The sequence below is a fragment of the Cololabis saira genome, chromosome 24 (genome assembly GCF_033807715.1).
Source record: "Cololabis saira isolate AMF1-May2022 chromosome 24, fColSai1.1, whole genome shotgun sequence".
NCBI classification, from domain to species: domain Eukaryota; kingdom Metazoa; phylum Chordata; class Actinopteri; order Beloniformes; family Belonidae; genus Cololabis; species Cololabis saira.
This window is the reverse complement of record NC_084610.1, coordinates 2,508,023-2,529,584: the sequence shown is the minus strand read 5'-3', so window position 1 is coordinate 2,529,584 and position 21,562 is coordinate 2,508,023. Positions and strand designations below refer to the sequence as shown.

General features: G+C 41.7%; 2 protein-coding genes across 4 annotated transcripts in view; both read left to right on the top strand.

The window, feature by feature from the left end:
- The first annotated feature begins 395 nt into the window (after nt 1-395).
- Nucleotides 396-16,558, top strand: LOC133424983 (uncharacterized protein C7orf57 homolog). Of its 2 annotated transcripts, none has more exons than XM_061715608.1 (8): nt 396-501; nt 1,118-1,193; nt 4,267-4,443; nt 7,704-7,791; nt 10,971-11,100; nt 12,139-12,203; nt 12,327-12,427; nt 14,356-16,558. In XM_061715608.1, the coding sequence occupies exons 2-8, from the start codon at nt 1,130-1,132 to the stop codon at nt 14,412-14,414; spliced, it is 684 nt and encodes a 227-aa protein (XP_061571592.1). In that variant the 5' UTR covers nt 396-501; nt 1,118-1,129; the 3' UTR covers nt 14,415-16,558. The 2 variants fall into 2 exon arrangements, with proteins under 2 accessions (XP_061571592.1, XP_061571593.1); XM_061715609.1 differs by having other exon boundaries at nt 402-506.
- A 4,432-nt stretch (nt 16,559-20,990) lies between these two features.
- Nucleotides 20,991-21,562, top strand: part of LOC133424909 (plakophilin-4-like) — a 105,134-nt gene continuing 104,562 nt past the window's right edge. For both annotated transcript variants that reach the window (XM_061715491.1, XM_061715489.1), the window contains exon 1: nt 20,991-21,257. The gene's annotated coding sequence lies outside the window, so the exon portion shown is untranslated. The remainder of the gene's footprint in view (nt 21,258-21,562) is intronic.

The window sequence follows — 21,562 nt, the reverse complement described above, 5'->3', positions numbered from 1 at the left end:
CGTTCGGGGATTGATTTCCGGTGTCGTGCCAAAAAGTGATTGCGTCAGATTAAAACGTCAGATTTTCATATTATGAAGCTCAAGAATGAGATCAAGTCATATTTAGGCAGAAACAACTTTTTATTAACTGTATTTGGCCTTCAATCAATTTTTGGCAGGTGAAAATGCCTATTTTGTGTTGTAATTGTCCTTTAAAAGAGTTAAAAGCAATCTTGAGAGCTCTAGTATTTATATTATGAAGCTCAAGAATGATATCAAATCATATTTAGGCAGAAAACGTTTCATTAACTGTATTTGGCCTTCAATCAATTTTTGGCAGGTGAAAATGCCTATTTTCAGGGGAGAAATCAGATTCTGGCAGGCAATCACTTTTTGGACAGAGTGAGACCTCTGTCGTTGATTCCTGATCTGTGCTGATCCATCCTTGAGGCTAACAAGCTAACAAGCTAGCGGCTTCTTTTCCCTGCAAGGATCCTCTACAAGACACACATCCCTGAGACCGTAAGGCATGTTTTATCTCACTGATAAACCACTGTTGGCTGCTTATATTGAAAGTAAAAACAGAAAGTGACTGCCGAAGAGCCTTTGCGGCAGAGTTAGCAGGGCTTTGTTAGCCCCGGTGCTAAGTCAAACTATTCATTGTAACGCTGCAGAAAACTGTCTACTGTATTATCTCTGGAATATGTTAGTGTAGAAATAGACAAGACTTTGTGTTCAGACGCACAATGGCCTTTTTTACAGTTGGAAAAGTGTTTTAGTTGTGGAGATATTAGCTGCTACAAATCTGCTCTGCACGACTGAACTCCATTAGAAAAAGCATCAAATTTAAGGTTTATAACGTTGGATAATGGCTGCACTGCGGTTTATATTAGTTAATATTATTTATTACGATTGCTTTTGTGTCATTACCTCTTTCGGCATCATTTTGATCCCTGTGGTTATTCATTTTAATTTAATAAATCTGTTTTTTAACGGGGAGAAACTGCAGAGCATCGTGCAATGTCGTCACCACTCTCATTCAAGGAAGCTTTCTTCTTCTTCTTTCTACATGTGCTGGTTTTTTATTTTATCATCCTGGCTGTTTCTGGATTTAAAATGTATTCTGATCTGCCCCCAGATCGCCTTGTAAATGGCTGAAATGAGTTCTGCTGCTGCTGCTGCTGCTCCCAACCATCGGAGGACCAAACCTGGCGGTGAGATTCTGACTAAAGTCCTAATTATTTGTAGCTCAAGTGTTTGAAATGTTTGTCTGATTTACAGGACTGTCTCAGAAAATTAGAATATTGTGATAAAGTTCTTTATTTTCTGTAATGCAATTTTAAAAAAAAAAACAAAAATGTCATACATTCTGGATTCATTACAAATCAACTGAAATATTGCAAGCCTTTTATTATTTTAATATTACTGATTATGGCTTACAGTTTAAGATTAAGATTCCCAGAATATTCAATTTTTTTTAGATAGGATATTTGAGTTTTCTTAAGCTGTAAGCCATGATCAGCAATATTAAAATAATAAAAGGCTTGCAATATTTCAGTTGATTTGTAATGAATCCAGAATGTATGATATTTTTGTTTTTGTAATTGCATTACAGAAAATCACAATATTCTAATTTTCTGAGACAGTCCTGTACACAGAAGGACAGGTTTTGTATCCAGCCTGGGAAGCTCCTGAGCCTGTTCACAATCATTTAATAACTACATTTGATAACTTAGTCATCATCCCATGTGCATTTAGATGGCCTGGTATGATGGTATTATGCATTTAGTTGCAAAGTTAAAGGCTTTATAGTAGAATAGTCCAGGTGCTGAGATGATGGGCATGCAGGTCAGTTCTGCTGAAAACATCCAGAGAGTCAGACCCGGATTAACTCGGTGTGCTGCCCCAGGGTGACCACACTTGAAGTGCCCCCTCCTCCCACATTTTAAAAAAAAAAGGTACATTTACTCTGGTTATAAAGACCATAGATTTACATGAACGTATTGCTGAAGTACATGTTCAACACTCATACTACAAATAAATGATGCTCCAATCAGAATGAAACTCACATGCCGATGTAACACCACATGTTCACTATCATCATTTCCGTCATATATGGCCTGTCTGAGGACTATATGCAAAACTATTACAGCATATGACTAAACAATCAAACAGGCCTACTGAATGAGCTAATGTGAAGGTATGGAACAGCACACTCACTCAAACGCAATTATTTTTATTGTATTATTACTATTTTCATGTATTTTTATTATATAATCAGTTACTGCTGTACCTGTTTGCTCCTCTACCAGCAAATATAAAGAGAAAAGCAAGAATATGACATATATGGTCCAGCTAAATTTGATCTGGTGCCCCTGCACGCTCGCCCGGTTCAGTACATGGATAATCCGGCCTAGCAGAGAGTCACAACACCAAAAATACAACAATGAAGAGCCAGGACTTTTTAAGAGTTGCACCGGAGGGGCGACTTATTTAGCTGCAGAAACAGGCCGGTAGATCTAATCTGAACCTTGATGCACCCGCTGCCCGGCTGGTCAGCAGAATCTGACTATTTTCAGCAGAACAGGCACTGCAGTGATGCATCACTCATGCATCATTCACGTTTCTACAGTGGTTGTCTGTACTGTGTGTTACGAGGATGCCAAGATGCAAATTTGTTATATTTGTGAAGTGTTCAATAACAAAGTCAGAGAAATTTTAAGAGGCTTTTCAAAGAAAAAGCCGTTTTTTAATAGCACACTATAATCAGGAGGATGGAGGTTTATAGCTTTCTGTTGAGTTATATAGGCCGAGCCGTCCATAAACCCCAGCTGTGGCTCACTTAGGGCCAGCTGTCTGCTTTATGACACCTGTAGTCATTTCATTGTCTAATAGTCATAATTATCCAGAACCAATTTTCCATGTGAGCCGGTACAACCAATTGTCTTTTCTTCAACACAGTCTTATATCTAAACGGAGCACTCTGTCTCATGAACACGTGTAAATGAAATTCAGAATACTGTATTAATTCCCAAAGGGAAATTAACTAAATGTTCTCTAAGATGGTTTTTAAGCACTAAAACAGCAGGTTTGAACAATAACAGGTCTGATGGAGCTCTGTCTGTGTCGTACTGTGAATAATGACCAACTGGTCTGTGGTAGATCATTTAAGCAATCAATGTCAGAAGGTTCCAGTGTTTTAAAAATAGAAATAAACTGAATTAATACAATAAATAAAAATATACAGTGGATGGTGATGATAGATCTGTGATTTTCTTGGTTGCTTCTTGTGATCAAATTTCAAAAGTGTCTAGCATTTGATAAAACACTCTTTTAAATATATTTAAATAATATTTAATTTTACTTTCTCCTTCTGTTTTTAAAGTGCACGTTTTACAGGACTGTCTCAGAAAATTAGAATATTGTGATTTTTCTGAAATGCAATTACAAAAACAAAAATGTCATACATTCTGGATTCATTACAAATCAACTGAAATATTGCAAGCCTTTTATTATTTTAATATTGCTGATCATGGTTTACAACTTAAGAAAACTCAAATATCCTATCTCAAAAAATTAGAATATTCTGGGAATCTTAATCTTAAACTGTAAGCCATAATCAGCAATATTAAAATAATAAAAGGCTTGCAATATTTCAGTTGATTTGTAATTAATCCAGAATGTATGACATTTTTGTTTTTTTAATTGCATTACAGAAAATAAAGAACTTTATCACAATATTCAAATTTTCTGAGAGTCCTGTATGTTTGTGTATTTGTTTTATGTAAAGCACTTTGTGCTGCATTTTATGCATGAAAGGGGCTCTACAAATAAAGTTAGATTTTGATTTTCAGAGGGAAAAGGTGATGTTTTCTTTATTAATGTTTTCTGCAGAGATTGTCCAACTGCAGATTTATTAGCCGTTTCAGGTCTGTCAGGTCATTATTTTTATTTTTAGTCATCTGCATTGGAGAATATATGTTTAACGGGGCGGTTCCACAGCGGGCCGCCCTGCCGTTAGGAGTACCCATTTTTATTTAAAGCTGACACGAAGGGCATGTATTTGTAAAAGATGCGCTACAGATATAGTTCTGACTTCAAGGAATATTAAATATTTGAAGAACAAAGACCAAACACACTTAACAGCCAGAAATAAAATCAGTATCAACAGTTTTGGAGGGTGAGTCAAAGTAAAATTCCTGACATGATTACCCAGAAAGCATCTCCCTGTTTTGTGACGGGGTGGCGCGGTGAGGAGAAGCGGGTGTAACCCTCCGTTGTTTCCAGGCATCAAGCCGGGTGCTGCTGCCAACAGCGGCGTGTCCGGGCCGACCTCGCAGATCCCGGGTCTGTCCCAGAGCGTGGACGACACCTCGCCAGTGGAGCGGATCAGCGGACGGCGGGTCGGGATATTCGAGACCGACTCGGATTATGTGAAGCTGGCGAAGGGGGGGGGACACAAAGGTAAACCGTCCTCCGTCGTCTGGTCTTTGACGTGTTCAGGGAGCGGTCACAGTGTTGTCCTGTGGATTAGGGCCCATCCCAATACACCCCCTACTTTCTACCACTAGCCCTAAAAAAAAAAAGAAGCCACAGATTTTAGGGCACTTGAAATCTTCCCAGGTCTGTCCCAATACTCCTCCTACTTTCAGCACCACCTCTAAAATCAGGAAGCTGAGAGCCAAAAGCTGTTTTAATTTCAGCTGTAGCGCTGTTAATATGCCACTTAAGTTTTAATATTTTTTCAGGCGTAAAAGTAACCGTTAAGATCCCCAACCTGGGCTCAGTTTATCCAAATAACGCCTGAAATTTGATCTGATGTTTTTGGAGATGATAAGAGCCGCCGGTCCGGAGCAGCAGCAGCTCACGGCCGGGTCAACCTGCGCCGTCGTCCCGGGGAGAAACCTGCAGCTCTGTGGAGAATTACCGCTGGCTGAAATAAATCATTTAGGAAGATAAATGTTGGTTTAATAGATGAAATCTAACAGTTGTAGCTACGCCTGTTAAGAAATTTGATCAAAAAATTTTGAGATCAAAACTGCCTGCCGGCTCCGGAGCTGATTTATGGTTCCACGTTAAATCGACGCAGAGCCTACGGTGTAGGTTACGGCGTACGGCGCGCGTCGCCGCGTAGCCTACGCCTTAGGCTCTGCGTTGGTGTAACGCGGAACCATAAATCAGTCTTTATTCTGGCGAGGTTTGAAAAAGACTTCTCAACAACGGGCAAACGAGTGATTATATACATTCACTGAGTGAATATTATGAAAGTAAAACATATATTTCTCGCTAGAAATGTAATCAAAACGCATTTTTATGCAGAAACTAACTCAAAATATTGATTTTATTCACTAAAAAATAAGAAATGTCCGCCATGGTTTTTTTTTTTATTCAGTCCGCAAATTACGAAGAAAAGCATTCTGGGAAATTTTTCTGGCCCTAGTTCAGCTAGTGAGGATCTGAAAACCCTCGCTCCGTAGGGACAGATTCATAGCCACTACACTCGTTTTCTTCACTACCACTAGGTGGAAAGAGGAATTGGGACACCACTACCCTCACGGGAACGTGCAAAATTTAGGGGTAGGACTGAAAAGTAGGGGTAGTGGGAGGATTGGGACTGGGCCTTGATGTTTTCAGCGTCCAGAAACGTCCAGCAAAGTTTCCAAGAGACGACGCTCCAGACAGCGTTTAATAACGCCACACTTGAACGTGTTAACTTGTATTTATGAACGCCTGATCGCTGTCAGTGCTTTAGAAACACGAGTGGCCGATTCTGAAACACTCAACGTTTATTGATCTGAATCCCTTTGTCTGCAGCATGCTGGATATCTCTCACAAACCACGAGTGCTGATTTAAAACAGTCATGTTTGCTGCTGCTGTCATATAATTCAAAATACGGCACTCTCCTCCACTGATGCTTGAATTGGATGTTCATTCTTTAAGGGCCAATCCCAATACACCCCCTACTTTCTACCACTAGCCCTCCCTCACTACCACTAGCCCTAAAAAAGAAGCCACAGATTTTAGGGCACCTGTAATCTTCCCAGGGGTCTGTCCCAATACTCCCACTACTCCTACTTTTCAGCAATACCCCTAAATTTTGCTGCTACGTCACTGCGTGGTTTACGTTCGGGTACGTAAGCGACTGCGACTGTGTAGTTACGTTTGCACATACGTCACACATTATCAGGAAGCCCAGAGATAAAAGCTGTTTTAATTTCAGCTGTAGCGCTGTTAATATGCCACTTTATTAAGTTTTAATATTTTTACAGGCGTAAAAGTAACCGTTAAGATCCCCAACCTGGGCTCAGTTTATCCAAATAACACCTGTTAAGAAATTTGACCCGATGTTTTCGGCGATGATAATAGCCGCCGGTCCGGGACGCAGCAGCTCACGTACAGACGTGATCACCAGGTCAACCTGCACCGTTGTCCCGGGGAGAAACCTGCAGCTCTGTGGAAAATTACCTCTGGCTGAAATGAATCATTTAGGAAAATAAATGTTGGTTTAATAGATGAAATCTAACAGTTGTAGCTACGCCTGTTAAGAAATTTGCTCCGAAAATTTCTGGATCAAAACTGCCTGCCTGCTCCGGAGCTGATTTATGGTTCTGCGTTAAATCGACGCAGAGCTTACGGCGTAGGGTACGGCGTACGACGCGTCATCGCGTAACCTACGCCGTAGGCTCTGTGTTGGTGTAACGCGGAACCATAAATCAGCCTTTATTCTGGCGTGATCTTCGCAACAACGAGCAAACGAGTGATTATGTACATTCACTGAGTAAATATTATGAAAGTAAAATATATATTTCTCGCTAGAAATGTAATCAAAACGCATTTTTATGCAGAAACTAACTCAAAATATTGATTTTATTCACTAAAAAATAAGAAATGTCCGCCATGTTTTTTTTTTTTGATTCAGTCTGCAAATGACGACGAAAAGCATTCTGGGAAATTTTTCGAGCCCTCGGTCAGCGAGTCAGCATCTGAAATCCCTTGCTCTGTAGGGCTAGATTCATAACCACTCGCCCTCGATATGTGCACTACCCCTAGATGAGGAATTGGGACACCACTACCCTCACGGGAACGTGCAAAATTTAGGGGTAGTGATGAAAAGTAGGGGTAGTGGTTGTATTGGGACAGGGCCTTCCTCCTTTCATTCATTTGTTCTCTTACAAATGCGACGCAGATGCGATTCTTAGCGATGGTGATCACTTTGTTTTGTCTTAACTAGTTTTTGCACCTCAGCCAGCGATGCGTCGGTGCCGACACCAGTTGTCCTCGATCGGAACTAGTGGAAAATTTAAAAAAGAAGAAAAAAAAACCTGGTTCCAATTTTGGTCGTTGCTCTGCACTCGTACAAAAAAACCCAACAAAGTGTCCAGTTCTCTTTTTCAGTCCGAGCTGGTGGATTTGGAAACTCTTAACTAACAAACATCTGCTGCTCACTTGTTTCCTCCTGAAAAGTGCAGTGTGACTTTCTTGTCATGCTCCACATGGATAAGGGTTTGTTTGCCTTTATCGCCGCTGCGCTGGAAGTGGAGGACAATTGTGGGGATTTGTGTGACAACAACATTTTAAATCGTCTATTACGGCTCGCCGCCCTCAGGAACACGCTGTGAATGAGCTGCCAGTTAAACGGCACATTGTGTTTTTAGAGAGGCAATGCTTCATAATTGCCTGCAGTGTTTCGGCTTCATTTAGAAGATTGTGTCTCCTCCTGCAGGGCTGTTGAGTCATGATGTTGATGAGGATGACATGCCCAAGAAATCCTACAACCCGGCCAACTGGTTCGGAGGGGACGAGTCAAATGGGTAAGAACTCTGTCGACCGCGGTGAAGATAAAGCTCCACGCCCACGAGGCATTTGTGTGCAATTAAAAGCTCTGAGGAACTTCCAGAGTCGGTTCCCTGCAAGTTCTCACCTCTTATTTGTAGCCTGAAGCAGAATCTCTGATATATTGATGATTTTTTTTTTTCCTCCCCCGCGGAAACAACGTGTTTACAGTATTGCTGCGGAAAAGAATAAGTGGCTGAAAGTGATAGTTAAAGGTATAGTCTGTAATGTTGGAGAGCTAGCAAGATTTGAAAGTGGCACCTCCTCTAAGCCCCGCCCCCTCCTCCCCCTCCCGTCAGCGCTCCGTCCAAAGCCACGCCCCCACAAAGTTTGGGGAACGCGCATTTGCAGGAGTCCAGTTTTCCTGGACATTTTGGACAGCACATTTTCAACAAAACTACCCCATGTCTCATTCACCTGTAAGCGAGGCCGGTTTTAGGGGGGGGCAGGGGTGGGCTGTGCCCACCCAAACGTGCGTCCTGCCCACCCAATCAAAGTTATGGGGATCCTTTATTTTTTTATAATTTGATTTTTTTATAAATATAAAAAAATATCACAGAATATCTGTACCGTTTCTGATCGGGTGGGCACTGCGCATCATTTTTAGACACAAAAATGAACGCATACCGCAAAAGTTGTGTCTCGGCGGAGGAACCCGACGTCCCAGCAAAATGAGACAACAGAGAAGTTCAGAACAGCAGACAGAGACACACTGAAGCTGATTTATGGTTCCACGTTACACCAACGCAGAATGGTGCGCGTCGCCGCGTACCCTACGCCGTACCCTACGCCGTACCCTACGCCGTACCCTACGCCGTACCCTACGCCGTACCCTACGCCGTACCCTACGCCGTACCCTACGCCGTAGGCTACGCCGTACCCGTGGAACAGAGCCTGCACCGCAGCACCGCCACCCGCACCGGCGCTCTCCGCCCCCGCTGGGATGGAGACGTCTCCATCCCCAGGGACCCCCAGTAGCAGAACCGTTAGTTAAACTTCAGGCATGTCTTAGGGACATCAAGGACTGGATGTCCAGAAATTTCCTGCTTCTAAATTCAGATAAAACAGAGGTTATCATTCTTGGTCCAGAGCATCTTAGGAAGGGATTAGATGGTGTTGCGATGGCTTCCAGTGCAACTGTGAGAAATCTTGGTGTTATTTTCGATCAGGATTTGTCGTTTAAACCATATGTCAATCAGGTTTGTAAAATAGCCTTTTTCCATCTCCGTAATATTGCAAAGATTAGGAAAATCCTCTCACAGAGTGATGCAGAAAAACTAGTTCATGCGTTTGTATCTTCTAGACTAGATTACTGTAATGTGTTGTTAGCAGGATGTCCAAGTAATTTGCTGAATAGGCTCCAGCTGATCCAAAATGCAGCAGCACGAGTACTGACAGGAATTAGCAGGAGAGACCACGTCTCTCCAGTGTTAGCGTCGCTCCATTGGTTACCCGTAAAATTCAGAATCCAATTTAAAATTTTATTACTTGCGTATAAAGCCCAAAACGGCTTAGCTCCGCATTATTTGCAAGACCTGATAGTGCCTTATGTTCCTGTCAGAGCTCTCCGTTCTCAGAGTGCAGGTTTACTCGTAGTTCCTAGAGTATCTAAATGTAGATTTGGAGGGCGGGCGTTCTGCTATCAGGCACCATTACTTTGGAACCAACTTCCAATCTGGGTTAAGGAGGCTGACTCCACCTCCACCTTTAAAACTAAACTTAAAACCTTTCTGTTTAGTAAAGCCTATAGTTAGTGTTTAGTAAACCTCTAGTTGGTGTTGGTAAATCTCTAGGTAGTGTAAACTTTAGTGTGTCAGAGTCGCTCCTGTAGTTTCTTGTGCTGGCCCCCCCTTCTCCTCCCTTTTCTCTCTTTTGTCCATGTTGCAGCATCCTTTGCCGGACACCGGAACCTGCAGGTGGTCGTGGGTGGCTTGTAGCTTGCATTACGGAGCACAAGTCTTTCCCTGACCCTGCACCCCAACCTGGGACTTGCTGATTGGGCCGGAGCTTCGGGAGCTGTGTGCTGGCCTGCGGTCCCCACCCCTGGTCATCCCGTTGCTGCCCCCCCCTTCTCCTCCCTTTTCTCTCTTTTGTCCTGCAGGTGGCCGTGGGTGGCTTGTAGCTTGCATTACGGAGCACAAGTCTTTTCCTGACCCTGCACCCCAACCTGGGACTTGCTGATTGGGCCGGAGCTTCGGGAGCTGTGTGCTGGCCTGCGGTCCCCACCCCCGGTCATCCCGTTGCTGCTTCCACCTGCCTGCTGTGCTGTTGCCGTCCCTGACCCACCAGTCTGGCCCTCGGCAGGAGGGTCCCCCCTGATGAGCCTGGTCCTGCTCAAGGTTTCTTCCCTCCTAAAGGGGAGTTTTTCCTTGCCACTGTTTGGCTTAAGGTTTTTCTCCCACTAGGGGAGTTTTTTACCTGCCATTGTTTATGTAATATCTGCTCGGGGGTCATGTTCTGGGTATGGGTCTCTGTAAAGCGTCTAGAGACAACTCTGTTGTATTAGACGCTATATAAATAAAATTGAATTGAATTGAATTGAAAGTAGAATCGCAGAATCGCACTTTGGATTTCTTTTTTTAGCCTTTTTAGCAGGGGGAGCCGTTACAAGTAACGCTGGAGCTGGTATTTTTGGCTGCGTTTTCTCGTTTTCTCTGCCATTCTTCACCAAACGTGACTCGAGTGTGTGAAGTTTTCCGGCAAGATTTTTCGATGTGACGAGTGCGCACATGGGACAGAGGGGGGTGTGGGCGGGACTTAAAATGAAGGCATATGATTGGTTCTTTCCCCCCTGCCAATCCTCTGGTCCTCTGACCAATCCGTTTCATTCGGTGCGCAAAAAACAGATCAGAGTTTTTACAGGATTAAAGCTGTCAGAGAGGTCGGATGTTTTTCTTTCCTTTTTCTGAACACATTATTCACTGGCTACTCTCAGGATGGAAGGACCATTTCACCCAGTAACAATAAATGTTTTTGAATACGATTACAGACTATACCTTTAAATAAAGAAGCTGATTTGATGCTGAACATTCCAAATGTTTCATTAAAGCCATAAAGAGTGGCCGATTTCATCGAAATCTGGGCTGGACCCCCAAACGTTTCCCCGGATATGGGAAGTACTGACCGGTACTATGTCACCGTGGTTTTTTACTTGCAGCGGAAGTAAAGCGTCGTCTCCTGACAGCCAGATGAAGTCGGACAGGCAGATTCTGGCTGCACCGTTTGGCACTGATAGCAGTTCGTCCTGGGAAAGAGATGCTGATAGATTTTCGCAGGGTAAAGAGAAGGTGAATAGACTAAACTAGTCCCCCCAACATCCATGCCCTGCTGGAGCCCTCCATCTTTTATTATCATTATTTGAATTTCTGCCATCTCCTTTCCTCTATTTGGTTTATTTCTTTATTTTTTTTACCCATATTTTTTCCATCTTTGCATTTTCTGTGTGGTTAGGGGGTTTATTTTCTATTGACAGAAAATAAATAAAAAAATTAGGTAAGTACAGAGTGGTGTCCATATTTTGATGATGCATGTATATTTAAGTGGTTTATGTTATTGTTATGTTATTTCACAGTAAGAAATTTAAGACAAAAAGATAATTGTCATGAATAATTTTTAGTGGCTATATTGTGCATCAAATTTTAATATAGATTGTTTCCACTAAAGAAAAATCACATATATATATATATATATATATATATATTATATACACACACACACACACACAATATACCACTGGCAGAGGACAATTAATTATGTCCTGTGGTATTAATTATCATTATTATCCAAAAGTCGGATTAGCTATACTTATAACTATACTTAAATGTAACATGTAGCCATTTAACTTTTAATCGTATGTTCTAGTTTAATTTTATATTTTAAATGCTTAATGTTTAAAAATACTGGTGTCATAAAATGAAATAAGAAACGTTCTCAGCACCCTGGAAACTGAATATTTGATGCCACATGTATTTATGTCTGGCAACTTCAACAATTATCCCTTAATACGTGCTGCCAAAGAGAACAGTTGTCATGTTTGTTGTTGGTTTTTTGTTTGATAAGAGGTGTATATTTATTTAAACGTAACACTTTGTGTTGAAGTCAGTTTTATTTCTGCACATTATTTGCATCATTTCCATTGCATGACGTTTTTCTCCTTAGTTTCTTCCTTTGCTCTGACCCCCAGACCTGTTTCACACTTGTTCATTAGTTTTTTTGTCAATAAAGTAAAGTTAGTAATTCTGTATATAAACATATATCCATTTTTTGGGGGGTTAATGATAATGCTGCGTCGATAATGACGTTGGGTGGACTTTTCCGTCCCACAGATGTCTCCAGACGATGCTGCCGATCACATGGAGGGTCTGACAATGACTAACAAATACAAGAGAAGGTGAGAACATGCAGGAAGTCGCAGCAGCTCTGGAACGCCGCCGTTCCGACTGCTGATTAAATCAGAGTGATTTTAGGCGCTGGTAGGGAAGCTTTAGCGTGTTCACCGCTGTCGCCTCCGCAGGTCCTACGATAAGAAGACGACTCCGGTCAGCATGTCCAAGCTGCTCAGTCACGGATACGTGGGGGACAAGAAGAAATCTGCCAACGACGACGACGCCTCAAGTACGACGTTAATCCCGCCATGTCTGTCCCGTCTGGTTGGAGTGATATCACAGATTTGTGGAGCTACAGGACTGTGTCAGAAAATTAGAATATTGTGATAAAGTTCTTTTATTTTCTGTAATGCAATTTAAAAAAAAAAAAAAAAAAAAAAAAAAAAAAAAAAAAAAAAAAAAAAAAAAAAAAAAAAAAAAAAACACACAAATGTCATACATTCGGGATTCATTACAAATCAACTGAAATATTGCAAGCCTTTTATTATTTTAATATTGCTTATTATGGTTTACAGTTTAAGAATAAGATTACCAGAATATTCTAATTTTTTTAGATAGGATATTTGAGTTTTCTTAAGCTGTAAACCATGATCAGCAATATTAAAATAATAAAAGGCTTGCAATATTTCAGTTGATTTGAAATGAATCCAGAATGTATGACATTTTTGTTTTTTTAATTGCATTACAGAAAATAAAGAACTTTATCACAATATTCTAATTTTCTGAGACAGTCCTGTAGACTAATAACATCAGCCATTGTTTTTTTTGGTCATTCCGATGATCAACAGAATCATTGAGAAAAACGGCTAATTTGCCTGATAAATTTCAGTAACGACCCTTGAAATGACGTTTGAGCAGATTTGATCAGAACAAATGTCAAAATAATATTAATTAGCATCACAGGTAACTGCTTTTGTCCAGTTGAATCTGAATCTTTATCTTTATTTCGGCTTGTACACACTTTTTACAAAATAAGATGAAAAGGTAATAAAAAAAACATTTCCCTTGCCCAAAAGGTGTAGCTGAAGCCGTAGCTTATAGTGCCTACCCTTTTTTTCTTATGATCAGCTTAAATATAAGACATCAGCATTACTCCGTTGAAACAAACAATACATAAAAAGACAAAAATAAGTAAGACAAAACACAAAATTGACGTTTCACATTCTAGAATGTTTTTGATACTATACTCTATATTCATAGTGTTTTATATTTATTTACAGTATTTTCTTTAAACATTTCCTTAAACTTGAAGATAGAACTAGAACAACTATTCCAAATTTCTCTAGCCTTAATTGATGTCCATCTCTTTTTAATATTAGTTCTTGCTGTCGTCGTCTCAAACATGAGTTTCCTCTCAGGTCATAGAGGGTTTCTTTTATCTGGAACAAATCCTGAATGCAGTTTGGTAGTAGGGCTGGGGATCGATTTAAATGTCAAGAATCGATTCGATTCCGATTCTTAAGATTCAGAATCGATTATCACGATTCGATCCGATATTGATTTGAGTTACTGTTAATAAAACTGTTTTTTCAGCTGTTGCATGAATTATATGACTGTGTAGTTCTGCAACATATGAATACTAGTATTATATTGAGATTCAACAGCAAGTATTGGCAGCTAATGATGCTGTAAGGACCAATCAGCTCCCAGAATGCTGATAGAACTGAAACAGAAACATTGTGGGTCAGAATTACCAAACAGATCCAGGGAGGAAACGGAGACGGATCAAATCGCTTTTATTTTTTCCCCATTTATGAGAATTTGGTTTTTAACATTTATGCAAATGTAACCCCAAGACAGTATATAAAGCAAAGAAATATAGACAATTTATGCAATTATAACTGAAAACTTTGTTTTCATACCTTTAAACATATTTAAAGGCAAAAACATGGCACCAGTTATTCTCGTGTCCAACAAAATATTCCTTTTTTGGGGATAAACAAAAAAGTACCAAAAGTTGTAATGTAATGATGAAAAAAAAAAAAAAATTTTTTTTTTTAATCGATCTTTAGACATATGAATCGATTTTTAGGAATTAATATGAGAATCGATTTAAAATCAGAGAATCGATCTTTTCAACACAGGCCTATTTGGAAGCAGTTTCAGTTCTTCTTCTGGAGTCTGTGGTTGTAAAAGTAGTTTGGTTTTGTGTTCCAGGTGTGACCTCGGAGCAGACCAGCACCATCATGACGGAGGACATGAACGACCTGGAGTAGGGCTCTGGTTCTGCTCTGGAGGGGACGAGGGGGTCCACACGCCCACAAACGCACCGCTCCGCCCCCTCGGGCTCACTCACATGTGTTGTACATCCACTGACTGTTAGGTTTTGTACTCATGTTTATGCAACGGTACGGTCTCATCTTTTATTTGCTTGGATTTTTGAGTAGACGGTGGCAGTTTTTTTTTATTTCAATTAGATTCCTCAGTTGGAAACTGCGCGCGGCTGGAGACCGACGTTTCCTTTCCCGCTCGTGTGAGGAAGTAGTGACGTTTTGAAGTGTTTGTGCCAATGAATCGTGGTTCCAGTGATGTGAAGTGTTCGTTTTTGACAAAGGGCTCCTGCCGTCTGAGGGGATGTGAGAGGTTCGTGTGTTTTCAGCTGCAACCCTGCAGCTGCAACCGCATGATAAAGTCAGCACTGATGGGTTAAAGGTCATTTCTGTCTGTCTGTCGGCTGCAAAAGGTTGCTCTTTTCTGTAGTTTAGGCTCTAAAACTAAGTAATGAAGTTCCACTGCTTCTTCTTTGATCTGCAAGCAGAATCTTTTAGTTTGACTTTCAAAATAAAAGCCAGTTGAAGGTCTTTTTAAGGCCACGGTTGCCAAACTTGTCCCTCACTGCAGCGACATAAACCACCAAACTCCTCCTGCAGGCCGACGCGCCGACACTCGGCTCTGGTGCAGTTCCTTGTGAAGATTAAGGCGGGTTTTATAAAGGGCGTTTTTCCTCCTGCTTGCGCAGCGTTTTCAGTTTTTAGCCATCAGTATTAGTTAGTTTGCGGCCCCGAACGCTCCCTTTTTTCCGTGTTTGTAGAGAAACAGTTACTGCCGAGGCATTTTTAGAACAACAAACTTCCATCGTGAAAGCTCTTCCTTTATCTTTTGAATGTACATTCGCTTTACAACGTGAAAATATAACAGTATAACGGCTCTAGATGGTCTAAAAATGACATTCTTACTTTAAAAACATTTTGAAACCCTGTTTTTTGACTTCTGAATGCAGGAGAAAAAAAAAAAAGACCAAACAGTTGCGGACATGCATTTGAATTAAAGCAGCCTGGCCGGCCAGATTAATTACCGTCCACTGCCAAACAGAGTTGATCTGGTTCCTTTGGACTCAACTTTACACTACAAACGGGCTCATAGATGCCAAAAGAAGCAGGTCACGGGCAGAAACCTCTGTGACATCACTGAGGTTTTCTGAAGACGCTTTTAAGCCTCTTTTCCCTCGTACAGCACAGCATCATGTTGTAAACAGCCTTGACTCGTTGCTGATTGGATGCCAGCCATCTTAAACCCCGCCCCTCTGCTCCGGTACGTTCCGTACCAGAGAAACTGTCAGTGAAGCTAATGAATGTGGCCGGCCAGGCCACAAGCACAAAGTATCGGTGCAGAGAAACGAGCAGCTCCGTCCGATCGGAGCAGACCGGCGAGAAGAAACGTTGACTGATGCAGGACACAAGTTTTATTTGCTATTAAAACTTCAGCTGACAGCACGGACCACCTTTTCTTCTTATGTTCATTCCTGTTTTTCATTTAATGTTTTATTTTAGTTTATTTTTAAGAAACAACTGAACAGCAAGAATAAAACGAGTCCCACGGGGACATTTGTTGTTCCTGAAGTTGCTCTTAAACTGCAAAGGTTTGCAAACAAATGGATTTCCTGTGTCATGGATCCTGCAGCTGTTCTAGACACGTGTAGTTTTGTTTTTTCTCACAATGCAATATATTTATGATGCATAATTTCTTTCTGTGCTATGAAAAGGTGCCGCGTTTTAAAGATGGCACCGGGTTTTACTTTGCAGTACAAAGAATGGTGAATGTATCATCGTTTCTGCTTTGAAGAACGGGTTTATTTATACAAACTGTTAAATATTCAGGTCAACGGTTCTGACAGGTTTCTTCCTCTGCAGGTGACAGTTATCACATTTCAAACCAGTATTCATCACTTATGTTTCTGTTGTTTTTTATCTTTAAGTAGTTTCAGTTTCTTTAAGATGCTAATGAACTAGAGTGAGTTGGAAGAAGGAACAGAAGATCTGTGAAGTGTTGGTGAACAGGAATCCACTCGTATCACCCTGCTTATGTTGGTGACTGCTCACACACTTACTTGTCATTAAATAAATGGGCATGTGCATGTAAACGTGTGCTGTTGTTTCTTTGAAGCAGTTATGTCATCGTCTAACTTGCTTCAGGAGCTTTTAAAGAAATGTTTTTTATCAGTGATAAAACAGTTTAGCTTTTGTGAAACAGGTAAACTTTGAATATCTCATCTACAGAAGAAACAGAATACAGGACTGTCTCAGAAAATTAGAATATTATTTTCTGTAATGCAATTTAAAAAAAAAATGTCATACATTCTGGATTCATTACAACAGAAATATTGCAAGCCTTTTATTATTTTAATATTGCTGATCATGGCTTACAGCTTAAGAAAACTCTAATATCCTATCTCAAAAAATTATAATATTCTGGGAATCTTAATCTTAAACTGTAAACCATAATCAGCAATATTAAAATAATAAAAGGCTTGCAATATTTCAGTTGATTTGTAATGAATCCAGAATGTATGACATATTTGTTTTTTTAATTGCATTACAGAAAATAAAGAACTTTATCACAATATTCAAATTTTCTGAGACAGTCCTGTACAGATACATCTCTGTAAGTTTGGGACAAGGCATACAAAAAATGAAATACTGGATATCTGTGTTCAAGAAGTCACTCCCTTGGCTCAGCTGGCCTCCCATCCACAACCAAGCTGTCTGTAAGTCCCGGTGTTCTGACCATTTCTGCTCCCTGCCGAGAAATGCTACTTTGTGGTTCTGCACATGCGCACAATCGATTTTCAAAGTTTGATTGACACGCCAAATTGATAATATGGGATGTTGAGTATTTGATCCTTCAAAATACACGACCCATGACATGAATCGCATTACACTTTGTGAACATTATACGATAAAGAGGAAAAAAAAACAATTATATCTCTTTATTTGATATTCATTCAGTCATTCACCTTTATTTAACCAGGCAGGTCATTAAGAACATTCTTATTTACAATGACGGCCTGGCAAGAGACAAGGACCACTTGGGGGGAAAGGAAGTGGTTTAGGGAATAAAACACAGTAAAATTGTAGCTCTACAAAGGTAGAAAACCATTAGGTAGCATTTTTTGGCAAAGCAGCAGAAATTGGCAGAACACCGGCTCCTAGTAACTGGTAGTTACTGGTGTTTACACTTTATTACAGTTTAACCATGCTGCACGACTGTCCCAAGATGATTTACACAGGTTTTGGACACAAAAGGACCAAACAGGGCTTAAATATTCGATGAAGGGATATGCATGAAGACAAAAATAGAAACAGCTGATGCAGAGAAATTGGAGGCATCGACGTCACGATGATGTCCAGGATCATCCAGATCTGTGAGCTATAACGTTATAACTTCAGTCTGGTGCTCAGTAGCTGCACAATCTGAGCTAAACTCATTACTCTAGTGGCAGGTAACATTTAGATGTTTTTATCTATTTATTTAGCATAAAGGGGATTTAGGTTGAGGATGTTCTGGTCTCTCATTGGCCCACATGAGTCTGAGGGGCGGGGCTTACATCCTTGCTCTGGAGGAAAATCAATTAGTTTTGGATCATTTGCTCCAAACTTTTCCACAGTTTTCTGTTTAGTGAATGTTTAATCGAAGACAAGTGTTTAAGCCTAAATATTTCACAATTTTAGATTGTAGCCTGGTAAATCTAAAAGTATATACAGGTTAACTTGGCATTATTTGGCTTCCAAACAGGTTTGATTTACTTAAACTTAAATCAGGCCTAAAAACATTACTGTTTACTGAAGCGTACTCTTAAATTAAATACTCAATTCAATTCAATTCAATTTTATTTATATAGCGTCTAATACAACAGAGTTGTCTCTAGACGCTTTCCAGAGACCCATACCCAGAACATAAACCCCCGAGCAGTTATTACATAAACAATGGCAGGTAAAAACTCCCCTAGTGGGAGAAAAACCTTAAGCCAAACAGTGGCAAGGAAAAACTCCCCTTTAGGAGGGAAGAAACCTTGAGCAGGACCAGGCTCATCAGGGGGGACCCTCCTGCCGAGGGCCAGACTGGGGGGTCAGGGACGGCAACAGCACAGCAGGCAGGTGGAAGCAGCAACGGGATGACCGGGGGTGGGGACCGCAGGCCAGCACGCAGCTCCCGAAGCTCCGGCCCAACCGGCAAGTCCCAATACTTACCTGCTGTACTCTACTGCCCTTATTTTTTAACAACTTGTGCTTTTTATCATTTTACCTCTTTTCTTAGCATTTTATTTCATTTTATTTGTTATTTAAGCGTACTCTTAAATTAAATACTTTTTGAAAACCGCGCAAAGTTATGGATAAGCCCTGAATGCAGGCATTGTGACGTAGAATTGTCAAATTGGTTGGATTCACTGCACGAATCGGCACAGATTACTTTATTATTTGACCCAGTTTTTGTACGTGGAGACTAGTGGAGAAGACAGGATAACAGCTGATTATGGACTTAAATTAAAGGCAGTTGGACTTGACAGTGACCCGTACAGTTACCCCAAGAACCAGTGGTCCATGGACATTAATATTTGGTACAGTTACCCCAAGGTCCATGGACATTAATAATAATAATGGATTTAACTTGTAATGCACTTTCCATTCAATGAATCTCAAAGTGCTACACTTAGATCATTATTCATCCATACACATTCTCACTGGTGGTGGTAGCTACGTTTGTAGCCACAGCTGCCCTGGGGCAGACTGACAGAAGCATGGCTGCCATTCCGCGCCAAACGGCCCCTCAGACCACCACCAACATTCATACACATTCACACAGGGCAAGCTGGGTAAGGTGTCTTGCCCAAGGACACTACGACAGCAACTGGGATAGAGCGGGATTCGAACCTCCGACCTTCTGATCATTGGACGACCCGCTCTACCACCTGAGCTACTGCCGCCCCCATTAATATTTGGTACAGTTACCAAGAACCAGTGGTCCATGGACATTAATATTTGGTACAGTTACCAAGAACCAGTGTTCCATGGACATTAATATTTGGTACAGTTACCAAGAACCAGTGGTCCATGGACATTAATATTTGGTACAGTTACCAAGAACCAGTGGTCCATGGACATTAATATTTGGTACAGTTACCAAGAACCAGTGGTCCATGGACATTAATATTTGGCCACGAATCCAGTTTCCTGATATTTATATGTACTTAATTTCTACGCCGGGGAAATACACGAAGCAAAGCTTGAAGGCTTACAAAAGTCTTGACTCTTGGTCCGACTTCAAGGCAGGATTTGTTGGTGAAATTAAAGTGATGAGGACACAGAACTTTATGATTTGACCGTTTAACGTTAGCTACCCAAAAATCCAACATTACCTGATACAAAATGGGAACCACAAATCCACCTTTCGGTGTCTGGAATCCAGTTATTTCTGTGAATTGCAGAGATCCATTTGTCTCTCTTAAGCTTATTTTTCATCAGTCTGTAAAACGATAACTCCGATTTCTTGCTAAATTTATGAGTACAGTCGATCGCACAACAGCTCTTTCCCATTTTAGATGTTTTCCAGTTGCTCAAACTGAAAGTTTACGCTGCCACTCAGTCTTTCTGCCACTCAGTCTTTCTGACACTCAGTCTTTCTGACACTCAGTCTTTCTGACACCCATGCCGCGTTCCATTTGTCCTCGGAAGTCGGAATTTCCCAGTTCCCAGTCGGAATTTTCAACTGGAACGCCCCTCGAAGTGGGATTTCCTACTGGGAAAGTGGGAGAAGCTTCACCACCCCGAGTTACCATTCCAAGAAGGCTGCCATTCCCAGTTCCCAATTCCGAGGTAAATGGAACGCGGCATCAGTCTTTCTGACACTCAGTGGTTTAACCCGCTGTGAAGTCACATCTGTGACGTCATGTGCATTCCCTCTATAGAAATGTAATTCTTGCCATTTTAAGAATATGATGTGTACCTGCTGTACTCTACTGCCCTTACTTTTTAACAACTTGTGCTTTTTATTATTTTACCTCTTTTCTTATAATTTTATTTCATTTTATTTGTTATTTACTGTTTAATTGTGTCTTGCAGCTTTTAACGTTGATGTAAAGCACTTTGAATTACCTTGTGTTGAATTGAGCTGTACAAATAAACTTGCCTTGCTTTGCCTTAAACGGTTTAATTAACCTTTGGGGATCGATCAACGCCACTCCAGGGTGCACGCGCACGGTCGCGCGCACGCCTGCATGCTCGTCTCCGTCCCTCGCTCGTGCACGCTGCTGGACGCTCTTGCACGCTCGTGCACGCTCGTGCACGCTCATGCATGCTCGTGCACGCTCCTGCACGCACGTCTCCTGCAGCCGCAGCAGCAGCAGCCGCGGCGGATCGATCCTCGTATCGGGGGATAATCCATAGCCGCATGGTGACGTCAGGCCGCTGATCGGCGGAGCCGGAGGTGGAGGAGGAGAGGAGGAGGAGAGGAGGAGGCTGGGCGGGCTGGACGGCTGCTGGATCACGCAGGGAGGACCAGGACGTGACGGGATTTGTTTGTTGTTCGCGGAGGATGGATGATGCGTAACGGCTCGGACTGAGCCAGCTGTGGCCTGCTGCAACATCTGGCCGGCAGGACCAGCTGACGGCCGCTTGGCAGGCGGAGGGCTCCCGGATCCGGGCTGCCTGATCCCTGATCCGGGCTGCCTGCTCCCTGATCCCGGATCCCTGCTCCCCGGATCCCTTATCCCGGATCCCCGCTCCCCGCTCCCCGGATCCCCGGATCCCCGCTCCCCGGATCCCCGCTCCCCGCTCCCCGGTCCGGTGAGTCGCCGTGACCTCGTCCTTGGCTGCAGGAGGATGCATGATGAGTGATGGATGTGCAAGGTTGACAGGCTGCATGTGGCGAATTCTTCTTTCTTAAGCACTGAAATGAGCAGAAAGTACTGCTGTGCTGCACATCAATCTGTAACCTTTAAGAGTTTAAACCATGTCAAATAGATGTGTGGGGGAAAAATGTGGCATTGAAAGGTTAAATTCCACTAAATAGCCTCATAATACCACAAGAGATTAAAGGCACAATAGGTAACTATTTCATTCAAGTGCATGTTGCCAGACGCCTGACAGGC

Excerpts from the sequence above, each read along its gene's own strand:
- LOC133424983 (XM_061715608.1), top strand. The coding sequence starts at position 1,130 with ATGGCTGAAATGAGTTCTGCTGCTGCTGCTGCTGCTCCCAACCATCGG. Across the intron at positions 4,444-7,703 it reads GAAGGGGGGGGGACACAAAG|GGCTGTTGAGTCATGATGTT; the intron begins GTAAACCGTCCT and ends CTCCTCCTGCAG. Across the intron at positions 7,792-10,970 it reads GGAGGGGACGAGTCAAATGG|CGGAAGTAAAGCGTCGTCTC; the intron begins GTAAGAACTCTG and ends TTTTACTTGCAG.